The sequence below is a fragment of the Cannabis sativa genome, chromosome 2, assembly GCF_029168945.1.
Source record: "Cannabis sativa cultivar Pink pepper isolate KNU-18-1 chromosome 2, ASM2916894v1, whole genome shotgun sequence".
Lineage (NCBI taxonomy): Eukaryota > Viridiplantae > Streptophyta > Magnoliopsida > Rosales > Cannabaceae > Cannabis > Cannabis sativa.
The window spans coordinates 17497677-17517240 of NC_083602.1; the positions used below are offsets into that span (position 1 = coordinate 17497677).

General features: G+C 32.4%; 1 protein-coding gene across 1 annotated transcript; it reads left to right on the forward strand.

Moving 5' to 3' along the window:
- Nucleotides 1-16277: 16277 nt before the first annotated feature.
- On the forward strand, nt 16278-18607 carry LOC115721030 (high affinity nitrate transporter 2.4). Its single transcript, XM_030650260.2, has 4 exons — nt 16278-16726; nt 16809-17274; nt 17398-17513; nt 17627-18607. The coding sequence occupies exons 1-4, from the start codon at nt 16374-16376 to the stop codon at nt 18297-18299; spliced, it is 1608 nt and encodes a 535-aa protein (XP_030506120.1). The 5' UTR covers nt 16278-16373; the 3' UTR covers nt 18300-18607.
- Nucleotides 18608-19564: the final 957 nt, after the last annotated feature.

The window sequence follows — 19564 nt, forward strand, 5'->3', positions numbered from 1 at the left end:
ACTCTATCACTCAAGGTTTCGAAAAATTGAAGAAGAAAAGAGGGAGAGAGAGGTTCGGCTATAGACAATAGGATAGGAGGCTCAATTTTTCTGAAGGCAAAATTTCTGATTTTCAATCTCTTGTTAAGTGTAAGCCATCATTATCTATATATAGGTAACCACTAGGTTTAGGTTAGCAATTACTTGGCATTAAAATAATGAAAATAATAATTGGAAAAAGCCCCACAAGTGGCCGACCATAGTGTTAATGGGCCCCACTTGGTATTTTGCAGTTTTGACAATTTTCATTTCTATTTTCTCAAAAACGCCAATTTTCTAATTCTAACCATTTAAATGCCAAAACTAATTATTTAATAACTAAAATAAATTATTAAATAATATTGTCATTTAATATAATTATTAATTAGACATAATAAAGTCTTCCAATTAATAAATAAAACCTAGAATCTCTTTTCTTCACAATTTAGCTCTTGCTTAGTGAAAATTCATAAACTAGACATAGTCTAATTTTAGAATTATAATTGATTAATTAAAATCAATTATCTGAGTCTTACAAGCAGTATGGTCTCAACTAGAATGGGGACCATGGGCCTATATTACTGAGCTTCCAATAAGCCGAACTAGAATTTACCAAGTAAATTCCCTAACTTATTAATTCCTTGTTGCATCCACTCTTAGAACTTAGAATTGCACTCTCAGTCATATAGAACGCTCTATATGTTCCACCATATAGATACGCTATCACATTTAACCATCGTTATAATCTCAATAATCAAAGATCCTCTATATAGATGATTTACACCGAGTAGGGATAAATTTACCGTTTCACCCCTCAATGTATTTTGATCCTTAAAACACTTAGCTACCTGTAAATGATGTTTTAGTGAACTAAAATATAATCACTAAAACAAGAGCTCTTCCATTTACATCTATTTAGCTAAGCTCAAAGGAAATCATCATTTAACTTCTAAATACCTATAGAAGCTATAGATTCCATATTTATGTTTAGCGCTCCCACTCAATCATACTATCATGTTCCCAAAATGTACGTATCACCCTGACCCAAAAGTAGGCTTAACTAACAAATCAAAGAACATGAATAGCACTCCTGAGATTGAGCCTAAGCATATCAGGATTAAGATCTTTTGATCTAAGATCAACTAGTGATATTGACTTGGAAAGATACAACGGTAAGTATTATAATATCTTAACCAAGTTCAATATCGGTCCAGTCCAATGTATACTCCATACATTCAAAGCTAGTATACTTTGCCAATGTTCTGGAAAGAACATAACACTTATGCAGAGTGTAAGTACACTTCATCGCTGATTATCACATCAGTGTAAATCTAAAGCACTGATGAAACAGGGACTTTGTCTTTCGAATCATATAATCACAATCACATTCCACTGTGTTGACATCACTGTAATTGTGAATGACTATATGTTCTGGACTTAACAGATTTTGTATATATATATTAAACCATAAACATGAAAACAACATGAAAACATAAATGATTTCTAATCTTATATTGATAACAAATCAGATTAGATTGTAATGGGTTTTATTTAGGGCATAAAATTCCAACAGTTATCATATTAGTTAAATCTTGTGTACTGATAAATCATAGGAGTTCATTTAATCATATAATCTTGATTACTTTCTATTGTGTTGACATCACAATAAACAAGAATATCAATTTGATAAGGATTTAGATGAATTTATAAATCAAACAAATGATCATGAAATAAACATGTGAACCAAATAACACATTAAACAAGTAATGAAATAAATCTGTTTCTTTATTGATAAATGAATATATAAGGTTACATTGAAATAAAGTTTTATTTAGGGCACAAAATCCAACACTTACACCATGAAAAGTGGCATGTATTTTCTAGGATATTGCTAAAGTAGACTTGTATCGAATACATAGGTTTACATTAGACTGCACAAATATTGAAAATAGAATAGATATTATAATCTTACTATTATATCTATTCTAAGTCAATGTCACTTAGTTGATCATAAATCAATTTGATGTGAATCATGACATGATTAAGCTTTAAGCTAATTGTGTTATTTAAGGTCTTTGACTTGTTCATTACTAGCTTAATATACAGACTAGTCTATACTAACATCTTAGAAACACGGTAGTATAATTGAGTGGGAGTGTTAATCATAGATATTGACATCTATAACTTCTATGTTAGAAGTAAAACAATGGTTCCCTTTGAGCTTTGTTAAAAACGTAAATGATAAAGATATCATTTTAGTAATGATATCAGTTTACTCAAATTCATTTTCAAGGAACCGAGTGTTCAAGGATAAAATATAATATAGGGATAAAGTGGGATAAAGTATGGCCTGGCAAATATCAGTGGAAAAAATGTATAAAGCTGGGCAACATCCTAGGTGCCATTAGCAGTAATTAAGATAGAAATAGTATTGGTTCGATTAGTTGGGACACTGAGATATGCAAGTTGGTCGTACCCCGAAACCTAAGTGTCTGTTGGGTTTTATGCCCTAAATAAAACTCATTTCATATAATCAAATTTACTTATTAATAAAGATCAGAAATAACATTTTATGTTGCATGGTTCACATGATTTATTTCATGATTATATGTATATAATGTATGAATTCTTTTTTAAGTCCAGAACATATGAGTTGGTTAAAGATTATAGTGTTGTCAGCACAGTGGAATATAATCCTTATTATATGTTCAAAAGTTGATTCCCTGATTTGTCAGAACACTGGATTTAGACTGACATGGTATAATCAGCGATAGGTATTCTTACACCTTGGAAAAGTGTTATGTCCTTTCTAGGACATTGGCAAAGTTTACCAGTATCGGATGCATGGAGTATGCATTGGAATGGACCGATATTGAACTTTGAATTAGATTTTGAAACTTACCGTAATATCTATTCAATTCAATATCACCTGTTGATCCTAGATCACATGATCGAAATCCTGATATGGTTAGGCTCAATTTCAAGAGTATTATTCGTGTTCTTTGATTTGTTAGTTAAGCCTAATCTTTAGTCTGGGCAATACGTACATTTTGGGAACACGGTAGTGCAATTGAGTGGGGGAGCGCTAACATAAATATGGAATCTATAGCTTCTATTTGGCAAATAGAAGTAAAGGATGATTTCCTTCGAGCTTAACCAAACGAAGATAAATGGTGGAGATCTCATTTCACTTAGGTGAAATATCATTTATACAGGGTTAAGTGTTTTAAGGATAAAATACATTGTAGGGTGTTACGGTAATTTAATCCTGTACAGTGTAAATCATCTATATAGAGGATCATTGATCACATTAGGGTTATAACAATGGATAACTAATGACGTGTCTATATCGTGGAACATATAGAGCGTTTCTATATGACTGAGAGTGCAATTCCAAGTTCTAAGTGTGGATTCAATGAGGAATTAATAAGTTAGGGAATTTACTTGGTAAATTCGGTTCGACTAATTGGAAGCTCGGTTATATAGACCCATGGTCCCCATACTAGTTGAGGCCATACTGCTTGTAAGACTCAGTTAATTGATTTTAATTAATCAATTATAATTCTAAAAGTTAGACTATGTCTACTTTATGAATTCTCGCAGTTTAAGGATGAAATCGTAAAGAAAAGGGTTTCTAGGTTTAATTATTAATTAAGAGACTTTGTATGTCTAATTAATAATTATTTTAAATGACAATATTATTTAATAATCTATTTTAGTTATTAAATAATTAGTTTTGGCATTTAAATGATTAGAATTGGAAAAATGGCATTTTTGGAGAAATTGAAATAAAATTGAGGAAACTGCAAAATCCAAGTGAGGCCCATTTCCCTCTATGGGCCGAGCACTCCCTTTGTGTTTCCCAATTATTATTTTTATTTTTTAATTGTCATGTAATTGCTAATCAAAGCCTAGCTATAATAGGAAAGTGGTGAATCACACTAAATAAGGCAGTTAATCAATTACACAGTAAAAGAGGAAACTGTTTTATTTGGAAAGTTGTGCTCTCCCTTCTCCCTATATATAGCAGCCCTTGTTCTCTTCTCTTGCACATCATTAGATGCTATCAGCCACGAAATTGAGAGAGAAAAAGAGAGAAAATTTCGAAATCCTTGTGAGATGAGTAGTGCCCACACACATCAAGTGGTATCTCAATCATAGTATGGAAGACTATGGAATTTCTACATCAAAGAAGGAGAAAAGAAGATCCAGGTTCAGATCTTGGTGATGCTCTGCTACACAAATGAATCAAGGGCTAGAGATCTGAACGGAAGGAGTCATATTATTCCGCTGCACCCACTGTAAGGTTTTCTAACTTTATATGTGTTTATTTTCATTGCTTTAAAATTCATATTAGGTTGTTAATCTAACATACTTGTTAGTAAATCTAGATCCTGGTAAAATAATTTCCAACAGTGTCATCATAGATTGAAATAGATGTGCTTGTTGGGTTTTGTGCCCTAAATAAAACCCATTTCAATATAATCAGATGTATTAATTAATAAAGATCAGAAATTGCTTTTGTGTTGCATGGTTCACATGATATATTTCATGATTATATTTAATGTATAAATTCTATTAAGTCTAGAACATATATAAATATATGTATATATATTTGTTCATGATTATAGTGTCGTCAGTACAGTGGAATATAATCATGATTATATGTTCAAAAGTTTAATTCCCATGATTTGTCAGTTCACTGGATTTAGACTGACATGATAATCAACGATAACGTACACTCACACCTTGGATAAGTGTTATGTCCTTTCCAGGGTATTGGCAAAGTTTACTAGTATTGGATGTATGGAGTATACATTGGAAGGGACCGATATTAACCTTCGTTAAGATAACATAAAATTACCGTTATATCTTTCTAAGTCAATATCAATGGTTGATCTTAGGTCTATGGATCTTAATCCTGATATGGTTAGGTTCAATCTTAGTTGTATTAATTATGTTCTTCAATTTATTCGTTAAATTCGACCAATTGGATCTTCTCGTAACATACAGATTAAGGACATGGTAATTCAATTGAGTGGGAGCGCTGATCATAGATATAGAATCTATTGCTTTTATAAGTATTTTGAAGTGAAACGATGATTTTTTTTTAGCTTGGCTGAATAGAGATAAATGATTGAGGCGTCATTTCAGTAATATATTAGTTTACCGAAGTATCCTTTATAGGTTGCTTAGTGTTTTAAGGATAAAATACATTGAAGGATAGAACAGTAAATTTATCCCTATTCAATGTAGATCATCTATAGAGGATCCTTAACTATTAGGATTGTAACAATGGATAATCATAACGTATCAATATTGTGGTACATATAGAGCGTTCTATATAATTGAGAGTGCTATTCAATTCCAAATCTATAGTGGCGCAAGGAGGAATTAATAAGTTGAGAATTCACTTGGTAAATTCTAGATCTACTTATTGAAAGCACAGTTATATAGGCACATAGTTTCCTCACTAGTTGAGATAATACTGCTTGCAGACTCAATTAATTAATCAATTATAATTCTAAAATTAGACTATGTCTTATTTATGAATTTTCACTAAGCAATGGCTTAATTGTGAAGAAAAAAAGTTTTGGGGTCAATTTGTTAATTAAGAGACTTTGTATGGTCTAATTAATAAATTACATAAATGATAATTTTATTTAGTAATTAATTATAATTATTAAATAAATAATTTTGGCATTTATAGGATTGAATTGGAAAATATGGTGTTAATGAAAGAAGAATTAGTTGTTGAAATAAAGTGACAAATCTAATTAGAAACTGGTCCATTCTTTTGTACTGCCATAAGTGGATTTTTGCCCAATATTTTATTCTTTTTTAATCCATATAATTCAGTCCTAATCCTTAGTTGAAACACTATAAAAGGAACATGATAGTCTCATTTCATCCTCTTGACACTTTGTCAAACTAATGTCAATTTAACTATTGCCTTCAACCTAGATGAGAGAGTTCCTTCCTTTAGTGATTTCAGCCTCCTTCATTGTTCTTCACCATTTGAACCTTGAGCGATAGAGTGCCATGCCCACACATAGCAAGTTAAGTACTCAATCATAGTGGGTAAGACGGTGGTAACCAAACCCGAAGGAGAGAAAGAGATCCATGTTCAGATCTTGATAATGCTCTGCTACAGAAAGGAATCAAGGGCTAAAGATCTTGAGCGGAGGGTGTCATTATATCCCACTGCAATCAATATAAGGTTTTCTTAAACCCTTATGTGTTTAATTTCATTATTTTAGAGAATTCATATTTAGGATGTTAATCAATATACTTGTTAGTAAATCTAGATCCTGGTAAAATATTCCCAACAGTGCCATCACCAACTTTCTTCCTAAGTCCTAACAAGAGAAGCTCCTTACCCCATGAAATACTAGTCTAGACCAGCAAAGGGTGATGACCTTTACCAGCAGTCAGGAACGTAGAGTGGGGAAATAGCGAGCCTTAAGTAAAGGAGCCACCAATTATTGAAGAGATTGGATGAGGCGCCAGGCTTGCTTAGCTAGCATAGCTTGGTTAAAAGCTTTCATGGACCGAAATCCAAGGCTACCATGGAACTTAGATTTGCAAAGAGATGTCAAGCTACCCAGTGAGTTTTCTTGTTTGTTCAAGTTCCACCTCGCCAGAAGTTAGCAGTTAGTGACTCTAATTTAGAGTGAAAGTAGAAAGGAAGTTTGAAACAAGTTATAGAATAGGGCAGAATGGCTTGAACTTAGTTTAAGTAAGATTTCCTTACCTTCTTTCTAAAAGAAAGTGGAGTTCCACTTGTTCAAATGAATCCAAACACGATCATAGAGGCAATTGAAGGCCTCTTTTTAGGAGCGCCTAAAAGATTGAGGGACACCCATGTATTTCTCTATTACTGCGCAAATAGGGACATTAAGAATACTGGTGATGGACATTTTTGTATCCTTATCTGTGTTGATGGAGAAATAGAGAGAGGATTTTGCACAATTGACTTGTTGGATAGATGCCAGACTATAGTCATTTAGTAATTCTTTAATAGCAGAAGTTGCAATAGGTTAAGCAACACTAAAAAGAAAAATGTTGTAAAGAAAAGGTGAGAGATAGTGGGATTAGTGCGAGCGATCTTGAGGCTAAGTGCATGCTTCCTGGGAACACACTGATCCATCACTTGGATAATGAGGGAGAAAAAACCCTCAAAATAGAGAAGAAAAAGGTATGGAGAAAGTGGATTTCCCTAAAGAGTACCTCGAGTGGAGAGAATATTCCCTTGAACTTGATTATTAACCAAGAAGGAAAAAGATGTAGTGGAAACACAAGTCATGATAAGATCAATGAAACATTCAGGAAAAGCATACTTTCCATTAAGTTTCGAAGAAAAGACCACTCAACTGTGTCAAAAGCTTTGGTCATATCAAGTTTAAGAGCCACCCAACCAACTCGACCTGAGATTCTGTGGGCCAGAGAATGAGTAACCTCCTGGGCAATTATGATATTATTAGAGATCAACCTGTTAGATAAGAATGCACTTTGAGTTTGAGATGTGATTTGAGAAAGAACATGTTTAAGCTGATTAACAAGAGTTAGAGAGATGATTTTATACAATGTTGAAAAGAGAGTGATGGGACGATAATCAAGAAGACATTCAGGGTGGGCCTTCTTCGGTATAAGAACAATGATGGTGTTATTGATGGCTTTGATGATAGCTATACAATTAAAGAAGCTCAGGATAACACTAATTACATCCTCACCCACAATGTGCCAATTAGACTTGTAGAAGGAACCATTGAAACCATCCAAACACAGAGCCTTGTCGCTAGCTAATTGAAAAGGGGCCTGCTTGATCTCATCAACAGTGTAAGGGCATCAATAGCTAATATTCTTCATGTGTGATGTTCAATGTGATCCCATAGGTAACCTTGTCCATGAGAGAGGAGTCTGGATTTTGGCTAGTGGAAAGTATTTGGAAAAGTATTGTGCAATCGTATAAATAATGCTTGACTATCATAGGCAACAAGTCTGTCTGGACGAACAAGGGAAGAAATTTTATTTATCGAGCGACGAGAAGAAGATACATGGTGAAAATGATGGGTATTTTATCACTAAGCTTGAGCCAATTCATTCAGGGTCGTTGTTGCCAATAGAGTTCATCCTTGTAAAGGAGGCAATCAAGAGTGTTTTGTAGATTTCAGCAAGTGTTTAAGCATTGATCATTGGGTTGGGAGAAGCTCTGAGCAAGATGCAACTGAGTTTGGGTTTCATGAATTTGTTGAGTAATACGGGGGCCAAGGGTTTTCTTCCAAGATTGGAGTGTGGATTCACACTTAGTGAGCTTAAGGGAAATATTTTCAATAGGATCGTGAACATGCATGATAGGAGCAGAGCACCAAGCATTACGGATGCAATCTTCAAAGCCATCCTCAGTAAGCCATGTCTTGTCAAAATTGAAATGAGATGGTTGCTGACGGTTATTCTCAGTGCGACCACGAAGAGAAAGAATGAGGGCACGATGATGAGAACCAAAGTAATCACCATGATAAATGGGGCTATAAAAAGTCCCATGCAAAGTTGGAAATGCCCCAAATTAATCGTTCTTAAGTGTGAGTAAGTTGAGATTATTTGTTGCTCTAAGTGTAAGGACTGCCATATCGAAGGATAGTGTGAAGAGTAAAAGTGTCCAAGAACAATCTAAATTGAGACGAAGGATCAGCATCAGAAGCGCCTCTAACATTATCAAAGGTTGTAAGGAAATCATTTAAGTCACCGTTCAGGAGCTAGAGAGTGGTACCAACATTAGCACCAATGTGATGCAACAGTTGCCAAGTATGAGTGCGAAGATAATGATTAGGAGCACCGTAAAAGACTGTAAAAGAAAAAAGTAATTATTGGAGAAATTGATGTAACAATTAAAATGATTTATATTATAGGAAAAACAAAGTTACATCAATGTCATTAGTCCAGGGAAAAAGTAAACCGCCACTAAAGCCAACTCTAGAGACTTCAAGACCATTATTAAGAAACTTAAGTTTATTCTTAAACATTTTTACAACACCAACTAAGAGTTTAATCTCCATAACATACAAAAGGATTGATTTACATTGCTTCACTAAGAGAGAGAGATTTCAGAACGCTCAGTTGCTCCCTATTTCACAAACATTCCAACTAATGAAACTCATGTGTCCCTGCGGGTGCACTGGGCGTCAACCACCTTAATAGAGATAGCTTCGTCAAGATAGTGGGCAACGCTGAATGTTTCAGCATCTTCAAGGGTGTCTACTTTATTATTTAGATATTACGGCAAGAGAAAATCATTTTACAAATATTATGTTTATATGAGAAAATTGATATTGTTGGATTAAAATCCTCAATATGGGCTCATATGTATATTAGTGTATTGCTATTTGAAGCTTGGCCCAAAATAAAGTGATCATTTTAGTAATTGTGGGTCATTGGGTATTAAAGTGTCATGGGCTAAATGTGTAGATACCCTAAGCGATATTTCTAATTTATTGAGGGGCTAAATTAGAAATACTTAAAATTAATAACCTAGCTATGAGGTTATAAATTGGTAGTGGTCCCCAAGAAACAAGAGCCAATTTCTATTCTCATCTTCCCCCATCAAGAGAGAAAATTAGAAAACCTAAGTCTTGTTTTCTTGGAAGATCATTACCCAAAATCACCACAAAGATTATCTCTACAAGATGGATTAAGATCATCACTATCTATGAATTAAGGTACGCTTCCGCCATTTGAATTCTTCTCTTTGAATCAACAAAGGTATTCTTTAGATCTATAGTTATACACTTATAATTATATGTAATATGTTTATCTATAGAATTGAATTTTGTTGTTGCATATTTTTATGAGTGATATAGAAACTAACAAGTGGTATCAAGAGCCACTTTTGATTGATTCTTTGAGAATTTAAGGTTTATGTTAAAGAAATTTGGGAAATTTAAAAATTAGGGTTATGGTCTTTCCACTTTTTGGCTTGAGATATAAATTTATATATGTTTATATCATGATGATTAAATTTATAAATTTATATATGTTTATATCATGATGATTAAGTAATCCTCTGATGTATTGATGTATTGATTTTTTATGACTACCGTATAAATATAACTTGATGTTTGATTGCCATTGAATCAATGGTTTAAGATAAGTTATGAATTACAGTAGCACACCCTCGAGATTACAACAATACTCATTCCAAATTATTACTACAATTACCAATAAATTCAAAATACATGTTATATCTTTTATCCTAATATCAATTTCGTAGTATTTTTTTTAAGGGGATTAAGCTTTTGGATATACATATATGGGAATTAAGGATTTGGTAAGATATTATTTGGTATATATTTATTGTATTCATTATGTAAATATATATATGGGAATTAAGGATTTGGTAAGATATTATGTGGTATATATTTATTGTATTCATTATGTAAATATATATATGGGAATTAAGGATTTGGTAAGATATTATTTGGTATGTATTTATTGTATTCATTATTTAAATATATATATATATATGGAAATTAAGGATTTGGTAAAATGTTATTTAGTATATATTTATTGTATTTATTATTTTTTATTTGGGATTGATGTGTTATTATATATTGAGATAAAGTCAAAACTCATTTGAATCAATTTTGTTCAAATTTGGCATACTAAAATTTTAAAGTTTGTCTCTCATTCTAAATGAATTGATTGAAACATGATGTCGCCAAAGCAACCTCTCTTGTGTAGATTGCTCATGAGGAATGTTAGATGTTTGTGTGTGTGTTTTTTATGTAAGTATTGATCGGCCCAAAGGAAGGTTATACTTATTTTGAGGGCACACATACTTATGGTGATAAATATGTGACAATTATAAGGTTTCCATGTGAACAATATGTACAGTCCAAAGATTGACAAATTGTTTGACAGGATTTATTGTCAATATTTGATTGCTACAACAAGAGTACCGCTTACAGTTAATATTATTGTCCAAAGACTTGATATTAATGGTGTGTTTGGTATCTTGAGATGGGATTTGCCATTATTTGAACTTATTTTGTTATGTTGATTCTTTTGTGAACCCTTGGTTATTTTGTTCTATTTTTTTGCTCATGTTTTAGTTATATCTACCAACATAAAGTTAATTCTCATGCCAATGAGATAAATTTTTAAGTAAAGGAAAGATGCAAATATGCTTCTTTAGCTACCTTGTTTAAAGAAAGGATAAGGAGGATAAGGACAAAGATAAAATTCAGTATGTTGCATATGGAACACTGTTAAAGAAAGTGCAAAAGATTTTAGATATGGAATTATCTATGACTTTTACAAAAGGAATTAAAATAAGGTTAAAGTGTTCCAAGTATGTCATTAGACATATCGAATGAAAATAAGTTTCTCACTATGGTTTGTTTTGTAAATGATTTAATCTATTGTACCTAACTATACTTAATAAGTAATTTTTTATGAAATTTCTTATGTAAGTATACTATGGAAGGTTATCTATGAAACTAAAAGCCAAGTGATGATGAAAGATTCATCTTTAGGGGCAAAAGTGAAACATCTACATATGAGGCTATAAGGATATTCAAACTATGGTTAAAGACTAGTTATTTTTTGGATTTGGAAAAGACTTATACAGTATCATCACCTAGATGAGTTTTGGTTTTGAATTCTATTTTGAATAAGTTAGGACATTCTTGTTCATTTAGAATTTAAAAGTCTTTTCCAATATTGGTTCTACTAGCTCTTTAATTTATGAATTTATTGAAATTTGCCTCATATAAAGAAACCTTATAATTTCTCTTATGGTACAAAATATAAATTGAATCATGAGAATTCTATTATACTTTGGTATAAGTATTAAGATTATATCTCCCAAAAGGAGAATAGAAGGACTTATTTTTAATAGAATTCTTGATCCCTTGATTTAATAAATTTTAGATTTTATAAAGGGGTAACAAACAAACATAAAGAAATCAAGCGACAAAATAAAAGTTTCATTATCTAAGAATTTATGCTATATTCTGGTAGATCTTTCCTCATGGTTTCATGGAATGATCAATAATAGTATCTTGTCTTCAGACTAATGAAACTTGTTTTGTTCATAAGGCATTAATCTTTAGACGTTTCTTTTAAATTTTTAAACCATAGTTGACAAATCAACTAGGTAAGAAAATTAAAATCGTTGAAACTAACTATGATGGTTAACACTACCATGGGAGGTATGACGAATCAAGTGAATAACGTCTAAGATTATTTTGCACAAATACTAAAGAAATGTAATTTCATCTTCCAATACAAAATGTTAGGCAAACCTAAACATGAAGGGTATTTGAGAGATGTAATTAACATTTATCTAAGGACATGACTAGAAGTGTGATAATTCATTCTTCGTCATGAAACTCGTTTTTGGGGAGAAACACTTAAGAATGCAACATAAATTCTGAACTGTGTATCAAGTAAAGTATAAGTTAAAACTCTTTATAAACTAAGGTTGTGGTTAGACTCATAGTCTAACATATAGATATATTCTATTTGTGGATGTTCGATTAAGATGAGGTCTTATAAGCCTCATAAAAGCAATACGGACTCCAAAATAGTAAGGAACTATACTTTACTGTATACTCTAGTAATTAAAAAAGCTACAATTTTTGTGATCCCACATTATGGTTCAATTTTGAGACGAGAAACTTTAATAATTTTAAGGATGTTGAGTTTGGGGGAGAAATAAGATTATTATAGATATTGTTCTTGAGAAGGAATTGACGTTAAACTCAATTCCAACTATCACTTCTGACAATGTTTAGTTTTTCATGACTTTCATTGATCAATAAGTGAATCCAGAACCTTGATAAGACAATATCAAACAACTTCTCATTCAAGATATGGTAAATGTTTCAGATAATCAAACTCAACAACCTCAAAGGTCAGTGTCATTAAAGAAATCCATGAGAGAAAGGACATAAGGAAATAATGGAATGATAGACAATGATCCAATCAACTTTTATCATGCCATGAAGGTTCCGACTCTCGAAACTGGACTGATATCATAAATAAAGAGTACAAATTGATGTGAGACAATAAATTTTTTGGTATTTTTCCTATTGCTATAAGGTGTAAAACTAATTGGTTATAAATAAATATTTATAATCAAGAGGGATGCAAATTGCAATGTGGAGAGATGCACATTATGTCTTGCATGTAAGGAATTACTTATAAAGCATATATTTATTCTTTTGAATAGACTTTCTTTGGTTTAATTGAAAGACTATTTCAAGACAAGCATGACACTGACTGCTCATTATGGTCTTGAGTTATATCAAATGGATTACTAATGTGTCATTTATCAATAATGATATTGATGACAAAAGTTATGTGTGCAACGAGAAAACTTTGTGTCCAAAGATCCAAAGAATATGGTTTGCAAATTAGGAAAATCCATGTGTATACTCAAGTAAGCTTCTCGTGAATAATTACACAATTTTCATTAAGTATTCTCATTTGGTTTTTGAGATAAAAGCTTTTGATGATTGTGTATATATCACAGGTTCAGTGGGAGTAAGAATATGATCCTGGTATTATATTGGTGAACAATTGCTTGCCATTAATGATATACTCATTTTGTATTAGGAATTCAATATATGTTGAGAATGTTCTTGAAATATTCTTGAATTATAACAAAAGAGATATATCAATAAAGTATTCAAAATTTTTGGCATGAAAGATACTATACCAGGTGATAAGCTTGTAGCTAAAGAAAATAAGGTGTCTAAATTATTGCCCTAAAAGCAACCTTAGAATTCAAGAAATATAGAAGATTTTTAATTTACATTGGAATCTAATATATGCTCAAGCATGTATGTATTTGTACTTATACATATTAAGAATGTTGGATAGATATTTAAGTAACTATATAAGGAACTTTCGGTATGCAGCCAAATAAGCTATAAGGAATTTAAGGAGAACAAAATACTATATGTTCACTTATCGGAAATCAGAAAACAGAAAATGTTTGGAGATCATTAAGATTTCTGATTCTGATCTTATAAAGCTTTTAGTTGTGAGATTTTTTGTCACATATGGCTGCAAAAAAAAAAAAATTAAGAATGGTATTGAAAGCTATTAAAGATATATTTTGTGACAATAAATCAATCAGGTTGCATTTTAATAACAACATGAACTCTATAAGGTCAAAGGCACATTGACTTTGAGCTAATTGTTATTAAAATAAAGTTCAGAGTAATAAGGTGTCCATAGAACATAATAAGGACAAACACCATATTTTGTGTGATCTGGATCATTAAGAATATATCACTTAAGGCTTTTCAGGAGCTTATTGCTCATATATGGATATAGTATTATTTAAGATTGTGCTGGTTTAGTGGGAGTTTGTATTTGAGATGTTCTATCAAGCTGATACATATTTATGGTTTGATTCTGCAGATAAAGTATGGATTTAAGTTTTGAGTACTCTGAATGTATTCTTTCTATTGAGATTTAAGTATAAGGTTAGAAAGAATTAATAAAGAATTGATCTCAATTAAGGAGGACCAGTTGGAAATAGACATGTTAAGATCACATTTGCATGTAATTTCCATGCTACGAATCCATGATTGATCTATGTCATTTGGTTATATTGATATACGTGACCATTGATGGGTTTAGCTACGATAAATGTTGCGAAGGCCGCTTTGATCCTATGTTAGTATAATTAATGGACGAGATTGTTTTGAAATACCTATAATTATGATAGCAAAAGTTAAGCGCTTATAAGGTTACACACTATCAGAAAACATATGTAGCCCAAGTGGGAGATTGTTGGATTAAAATCCTCAATATGGGCTCATATGTATATTAGTGTATTGCTATTTGAAGCTTGGCCCAAAATAAAGTGATCATTTTAGTAATTGTGGGTCATTGGGTATTAAAGTGTCATGGGCTAAATGTGTAGATACCCTAAGCGATATTTCTAATTTATTGAGGGGCTAAATTAGAAATACTTAAAATTAATAACCTAGCTATGAGGTTATAAATTGGTAGTGGTCCCCAAGAAACAAGAGCCAATTTCTATTCTCATCTTCCCCCATCAAGAGAGAAAATTAGAAAACCTAAGTCTTGTTTTCTTGGAAGATCATTACCCAAAATCACCACAAAGATTATCTCTACAAGATGGATTAAGATCATCACTATCTATGAATTAAGGTACGCTTCCGCCATTTGAATTCTTCTCTTTGAATCAACAAAGGTATTCTTTAGATCTATAGTTATACACTTATAATTATATGTAATATGTTTATCTATAGAATTGAATTTTGTTGTTGCATATTTTTATGAGTGATATAGAAACTAACAGATATATAATTAATTATGAAATATAAAAAGTAATACCAAATACACAAAATCATCCTTACCCAAAAAAATCATATGTTAAAAATGGTCATTTCATATAAAAAAAAATAAAATAAAAAGATCGACCTTATGAATTTAAATGTTATTGAATTTCATTTCAACAGTTAAGAGTTAACTGAATTTAAATATATATTGTGGACTCTCTAGAAGGTCTGTCTGGTAATAATATAATTAAACTTTCACTAAGGAAGAAAATTGTAAGATAAATATATATCATTGTATTTGTATGATGTAAGCAAATCCTTATTATGTTGACCTATTATTGTTGGACTTACAAATAAGAGTTTAGCTAATTAATTTATTAGTAATTAAATCACTTTAAGAAATTATTAAAAAAGTAAAATAATTATGACAATATATATACTTACAAAAAAAAAAAAATTAAATTGTGTATTACGTACGCAGGTTCAATAATGTAATCACTAGACTACATATTATGAGTATGTTTCATATGTGAATCCATTACATGCGGATCAATATATATTAAAAAACTTAGGTTTAACTTGTACCAGTTGTGATTTTGTAAGAGCTGTGATACGAAAATAACCACAGCATTAATTACTAATTAAATAGTTAATGTCACTAAGATATTAATTGCAAATTTTGGAGACGTGTCTATGTAAATACTACTAATCTAATACAACTCGGGTCCATATTATAGTCTGTCAATGAATGGACTATTAATGGTTAATTGGCTCAATTAATTAAAAAAAATTCAATGGTTATGTGATCCTTTGGGATAAACGACGAGTCTTTCCTATGCGGCGTAATGGATTCTGTAATTTATGTTAAATTTATAATTAATATTTCCTCAGTTCGAGAATCTTTAATATATTTTGCCTCTTGGGAGGCTTTTACAATGTCAACGTGCGCCGAAGTTAATATCTCGAAATGCAAACAATATAAATAGGGATCAGTTTCCTCTCTTCTTTCCTACAATACTAAGGAAAAGAACAAAAATGGCTCTAAACATTGAAGGTGTAGGAGAGCCAGGAAGCTCCATGCATGGAGTCACTGGAAGAGAGCAAACCTTTGCTGCATCGGTGGCTTCTCCCATGGTTCCAACTGATAGGACGGCCAAATTTGATTTGCCAGTGGATTCAGAACACAAGGCTAAAGTGTTTAAGCTCTTCTCTTTGGCCAATCCCCACATGAGAACCTTTCACCTTTCTTGGATTTCTTTCTTTACTTGTTTCGTCTCCACATTCGCCGCTGCACCTCTTGTCCCCATCATCCGTGACAACCTTAATCTCACCAAGGTTGATATTGGAAACGCTGGTGTTGCCTCTGTCTCAGGAAGTATCTTCTCTAGGCAAGTATATCAAAACTTTTAACACTAGTATTTGTTTCATATATAAATATATAATAAATATTTTTTTCTTGGTCTCCTGCAGGCTTGTGATGGGAGCAGTATGCGATCTTTTGGGACCCAGATACGGATGTGCTTTTCTCATCATGCTCTCTGCCCCGACAGTGTTTTGCATGTCGTTTGTGTCCTCGGCAGGCGGGTACACGGCGGTGCGTTTCATGATTGGCTTTTCACTGGCGACGTTCGTGTCTTGCCAATATTGGATGAGCACCATGTTTAATAGTAAGATCATAGGGCTTGTCAATGGAACCGCCGCCGGGTGGGGAAACATGGGCGGAGGAGCCACTCAGCTTCTGATGCCTGTGGTGTATGAGCTGATTCGCAAAGCTGGTGCCACACCTTTTACAGCTTGGAGGATTGCCTTCTTCATTCCCGGATGGCTTCATATCATCATGGGTATTTTGGTCTTAACTCTTGGACAGGACTTGCCCGATGGGAACCTTGGTGCCTTACAAAAGAAGGGTGATGTTGCCAAAGACAAATTCTCCAGGGTTGGTTCAATTTAGTTTGTCTTCATATTTTCTTTTCTATATTTATATTGACAAGGATCTATTAATTTCTTAGCTAATTGTATATATAAATACTGATGTTGATGGCTTTGTCCAATGCTTCAGGTGTTATGGTATGCCGTCACAAACTACAGGACATGGATCTTTGTCCTTCTCTACGGATACTCCATGGGTGTTGAATTGTCCACTGATAATGTTATTGCTGAATATTTCTATGATAGGTTTGTACTTTTCTCCCTAACATTTTCTTATATAAGTTATTATTATAGAAAATACTTGTTTCATCTTTCTTTCTTTTAATACTAATAATTTTTATAATAATAATAAAATATAGGTTCAATCTCAAGCTACACACTGCTGGTATCATAGCGGCTTCATTCGGCATGGCTAACCTCTTGGCTCGTCCCTTCGGCGGGTGGGCGTCAGACGTGGCGGCTCGACATTTTGGGATGAGAGGCAGACTGTGGACCCTTTGGATTCTCCAAACCATGGGAGGTGCCTTCTGCATTTGGCTAGGCCGCGCCAACACACTCCCCCTGGCAGTGTTCTCCATGATCCTCTTCTCCATCGGAGCTCAAGCAGCTTGCGGAGCAACATTCGGCATCATTCCCTTCGTCTCTCGAAGATCTTTGGGAATCATATCAGGGTTAACCGGTGCAGGAGGGAACTTTGGTTCTGGATTGACCCAACTAGTGTTCTTCTCCACTTCTCGATTTTCAACGGCTACAGGACTATCCCTTATGGGAGTCATGATTTGTGCTTGTACTTTACCTGTCACCTTAGTTCATTTCCCACAGTGGGGTAGCATGTTCTTTCCTCCTTCCAAGGATATCGTCAAATCTACTGAAGAGTCTTACTACGAAGCTGAGTGGACTGAGGAAGAAAAGTCCAAGAATTTGCATCAGAATAGCATCAAGTTTGCTGAAAACAGCAGGTCCGAGCGTGGCCGGCGTATTGCTTCAGCTCCAACGCCGCCAAATGCTACACCTTCATACGGCCATGCTTGATTAAAAATTAACATATATGGTGCAAAGAGTAAATATTGGACCCAATAATTCTGAGAAAGGAGCTTGTGCAATATGGTATACTAGCGTGTAGCTCTCATGCGTTGTAATTTTTCTTTTCCTTTTTCTTTTTCTTTTGTTTGTTTGTTTTATGTTTTTTCCTTTTCCCTTTTCTTTTTCTTTCCCCTTTTTTCGTTTTTTGTTTTTTAGTGTAGATTTTATAATCAAAATCTGTTGTGGTTATATCCCTAATAAGGATATTTAATGATGGAACTTTTTTGAGTTGGTAATTAACAAAAGACTCTTGCATATATATATTTGTTGATTTGTTTTTGTTATTTTGTGTAATTGTGGATTCAGATAATCTGTCCTATTATCTTGTCCTAAAGTACTCTGTCTAGCTAGTCACATTTAACAAATTAAGGAACCATTGATCTAGTCATCTGTTAGCATTAATAGACTTCGAATATGCTTAACGTCTACAACAAATAGTATTTTGTTTTCGTAATTGCTTATGGATTTTGTTTCCTTGAACAATCAGATATATAGTACAATGATTTTTTTTTTTTGTTATTTTTATTTTACACAATTAGTATTGTAAAAAAGAAAAAAGAAAAAAAAGAAAGAGTCCATTTTTGTTCAGCTGTAAAAAAAAAAACCAATTTTTTTTTGTTTAAATCTTTTTCTGTAACTATTTTTTTTTCTTATAGCAGTTAATTTCATTGGTGTTTTTCAATTAAATATTTAAATATCAGGTTTTACTGAAAACAAAGAGAGAAAAGTGAAATTAAAGGTTAAAATTGAGGAGTGAAATTATAAATTATACCAGTACTTTTTGTTTGAGAAAATTATATGTTATAAATAACATCCACGCTCTAAACAATGAAATTAATATTTCAATTTAACACAGTAGTCCAAGAATTTGCATTATATGCACTAGTAGGGTCAAATTTAATTAGAACTAAACTCACGCAGGGGGTATATTAGAAATTTAGAAAGCAACACACACTTTGAGCAATGCATTATTTCTCTTGAAATGTTTCTAAAGTCGAGACAAGTCAACTTGTTCGTGATTAAATTATATATTCCCGTAAAATCTTGTCCAATCATTTAATGCCTTGGTGGATGTTGTTTAGATTCAGATGATGTCATACAAATACTATTTTCTTTTACCAATATATAGACCCGGATCATATATTTATAAACCCTACTGCCTAATCAATAGAGTAAAATTCTTATTTAATAATATTCTATTTAAGAATAATTTT

Excerpts from the sequence above, each read along its gene's own strand:
- LOC115721030 (XM_030650260.2), top strand. The coding sequence starts at position 16,374 with ATGGCTCTAAACATTGAAGGTGTAGGAGAGCCAGGAAGCTCCATGCAT. Across the intron at positions 16,727-16,808 it reads TCAGGAAGTATCTTCTCTAG|GCTTGTGATGGGAGCAGTAT; the intron begins GCAAGTATATCA and ends GGTCTCCTGCAG. Across the intron at positions 17,514-17,626 it reads GCTGAATATTTCTATGATAG|GTTCAATCTCAAGCTACACA; the intron begins GTTTGTACTTTT and ends AATAAAATATAG.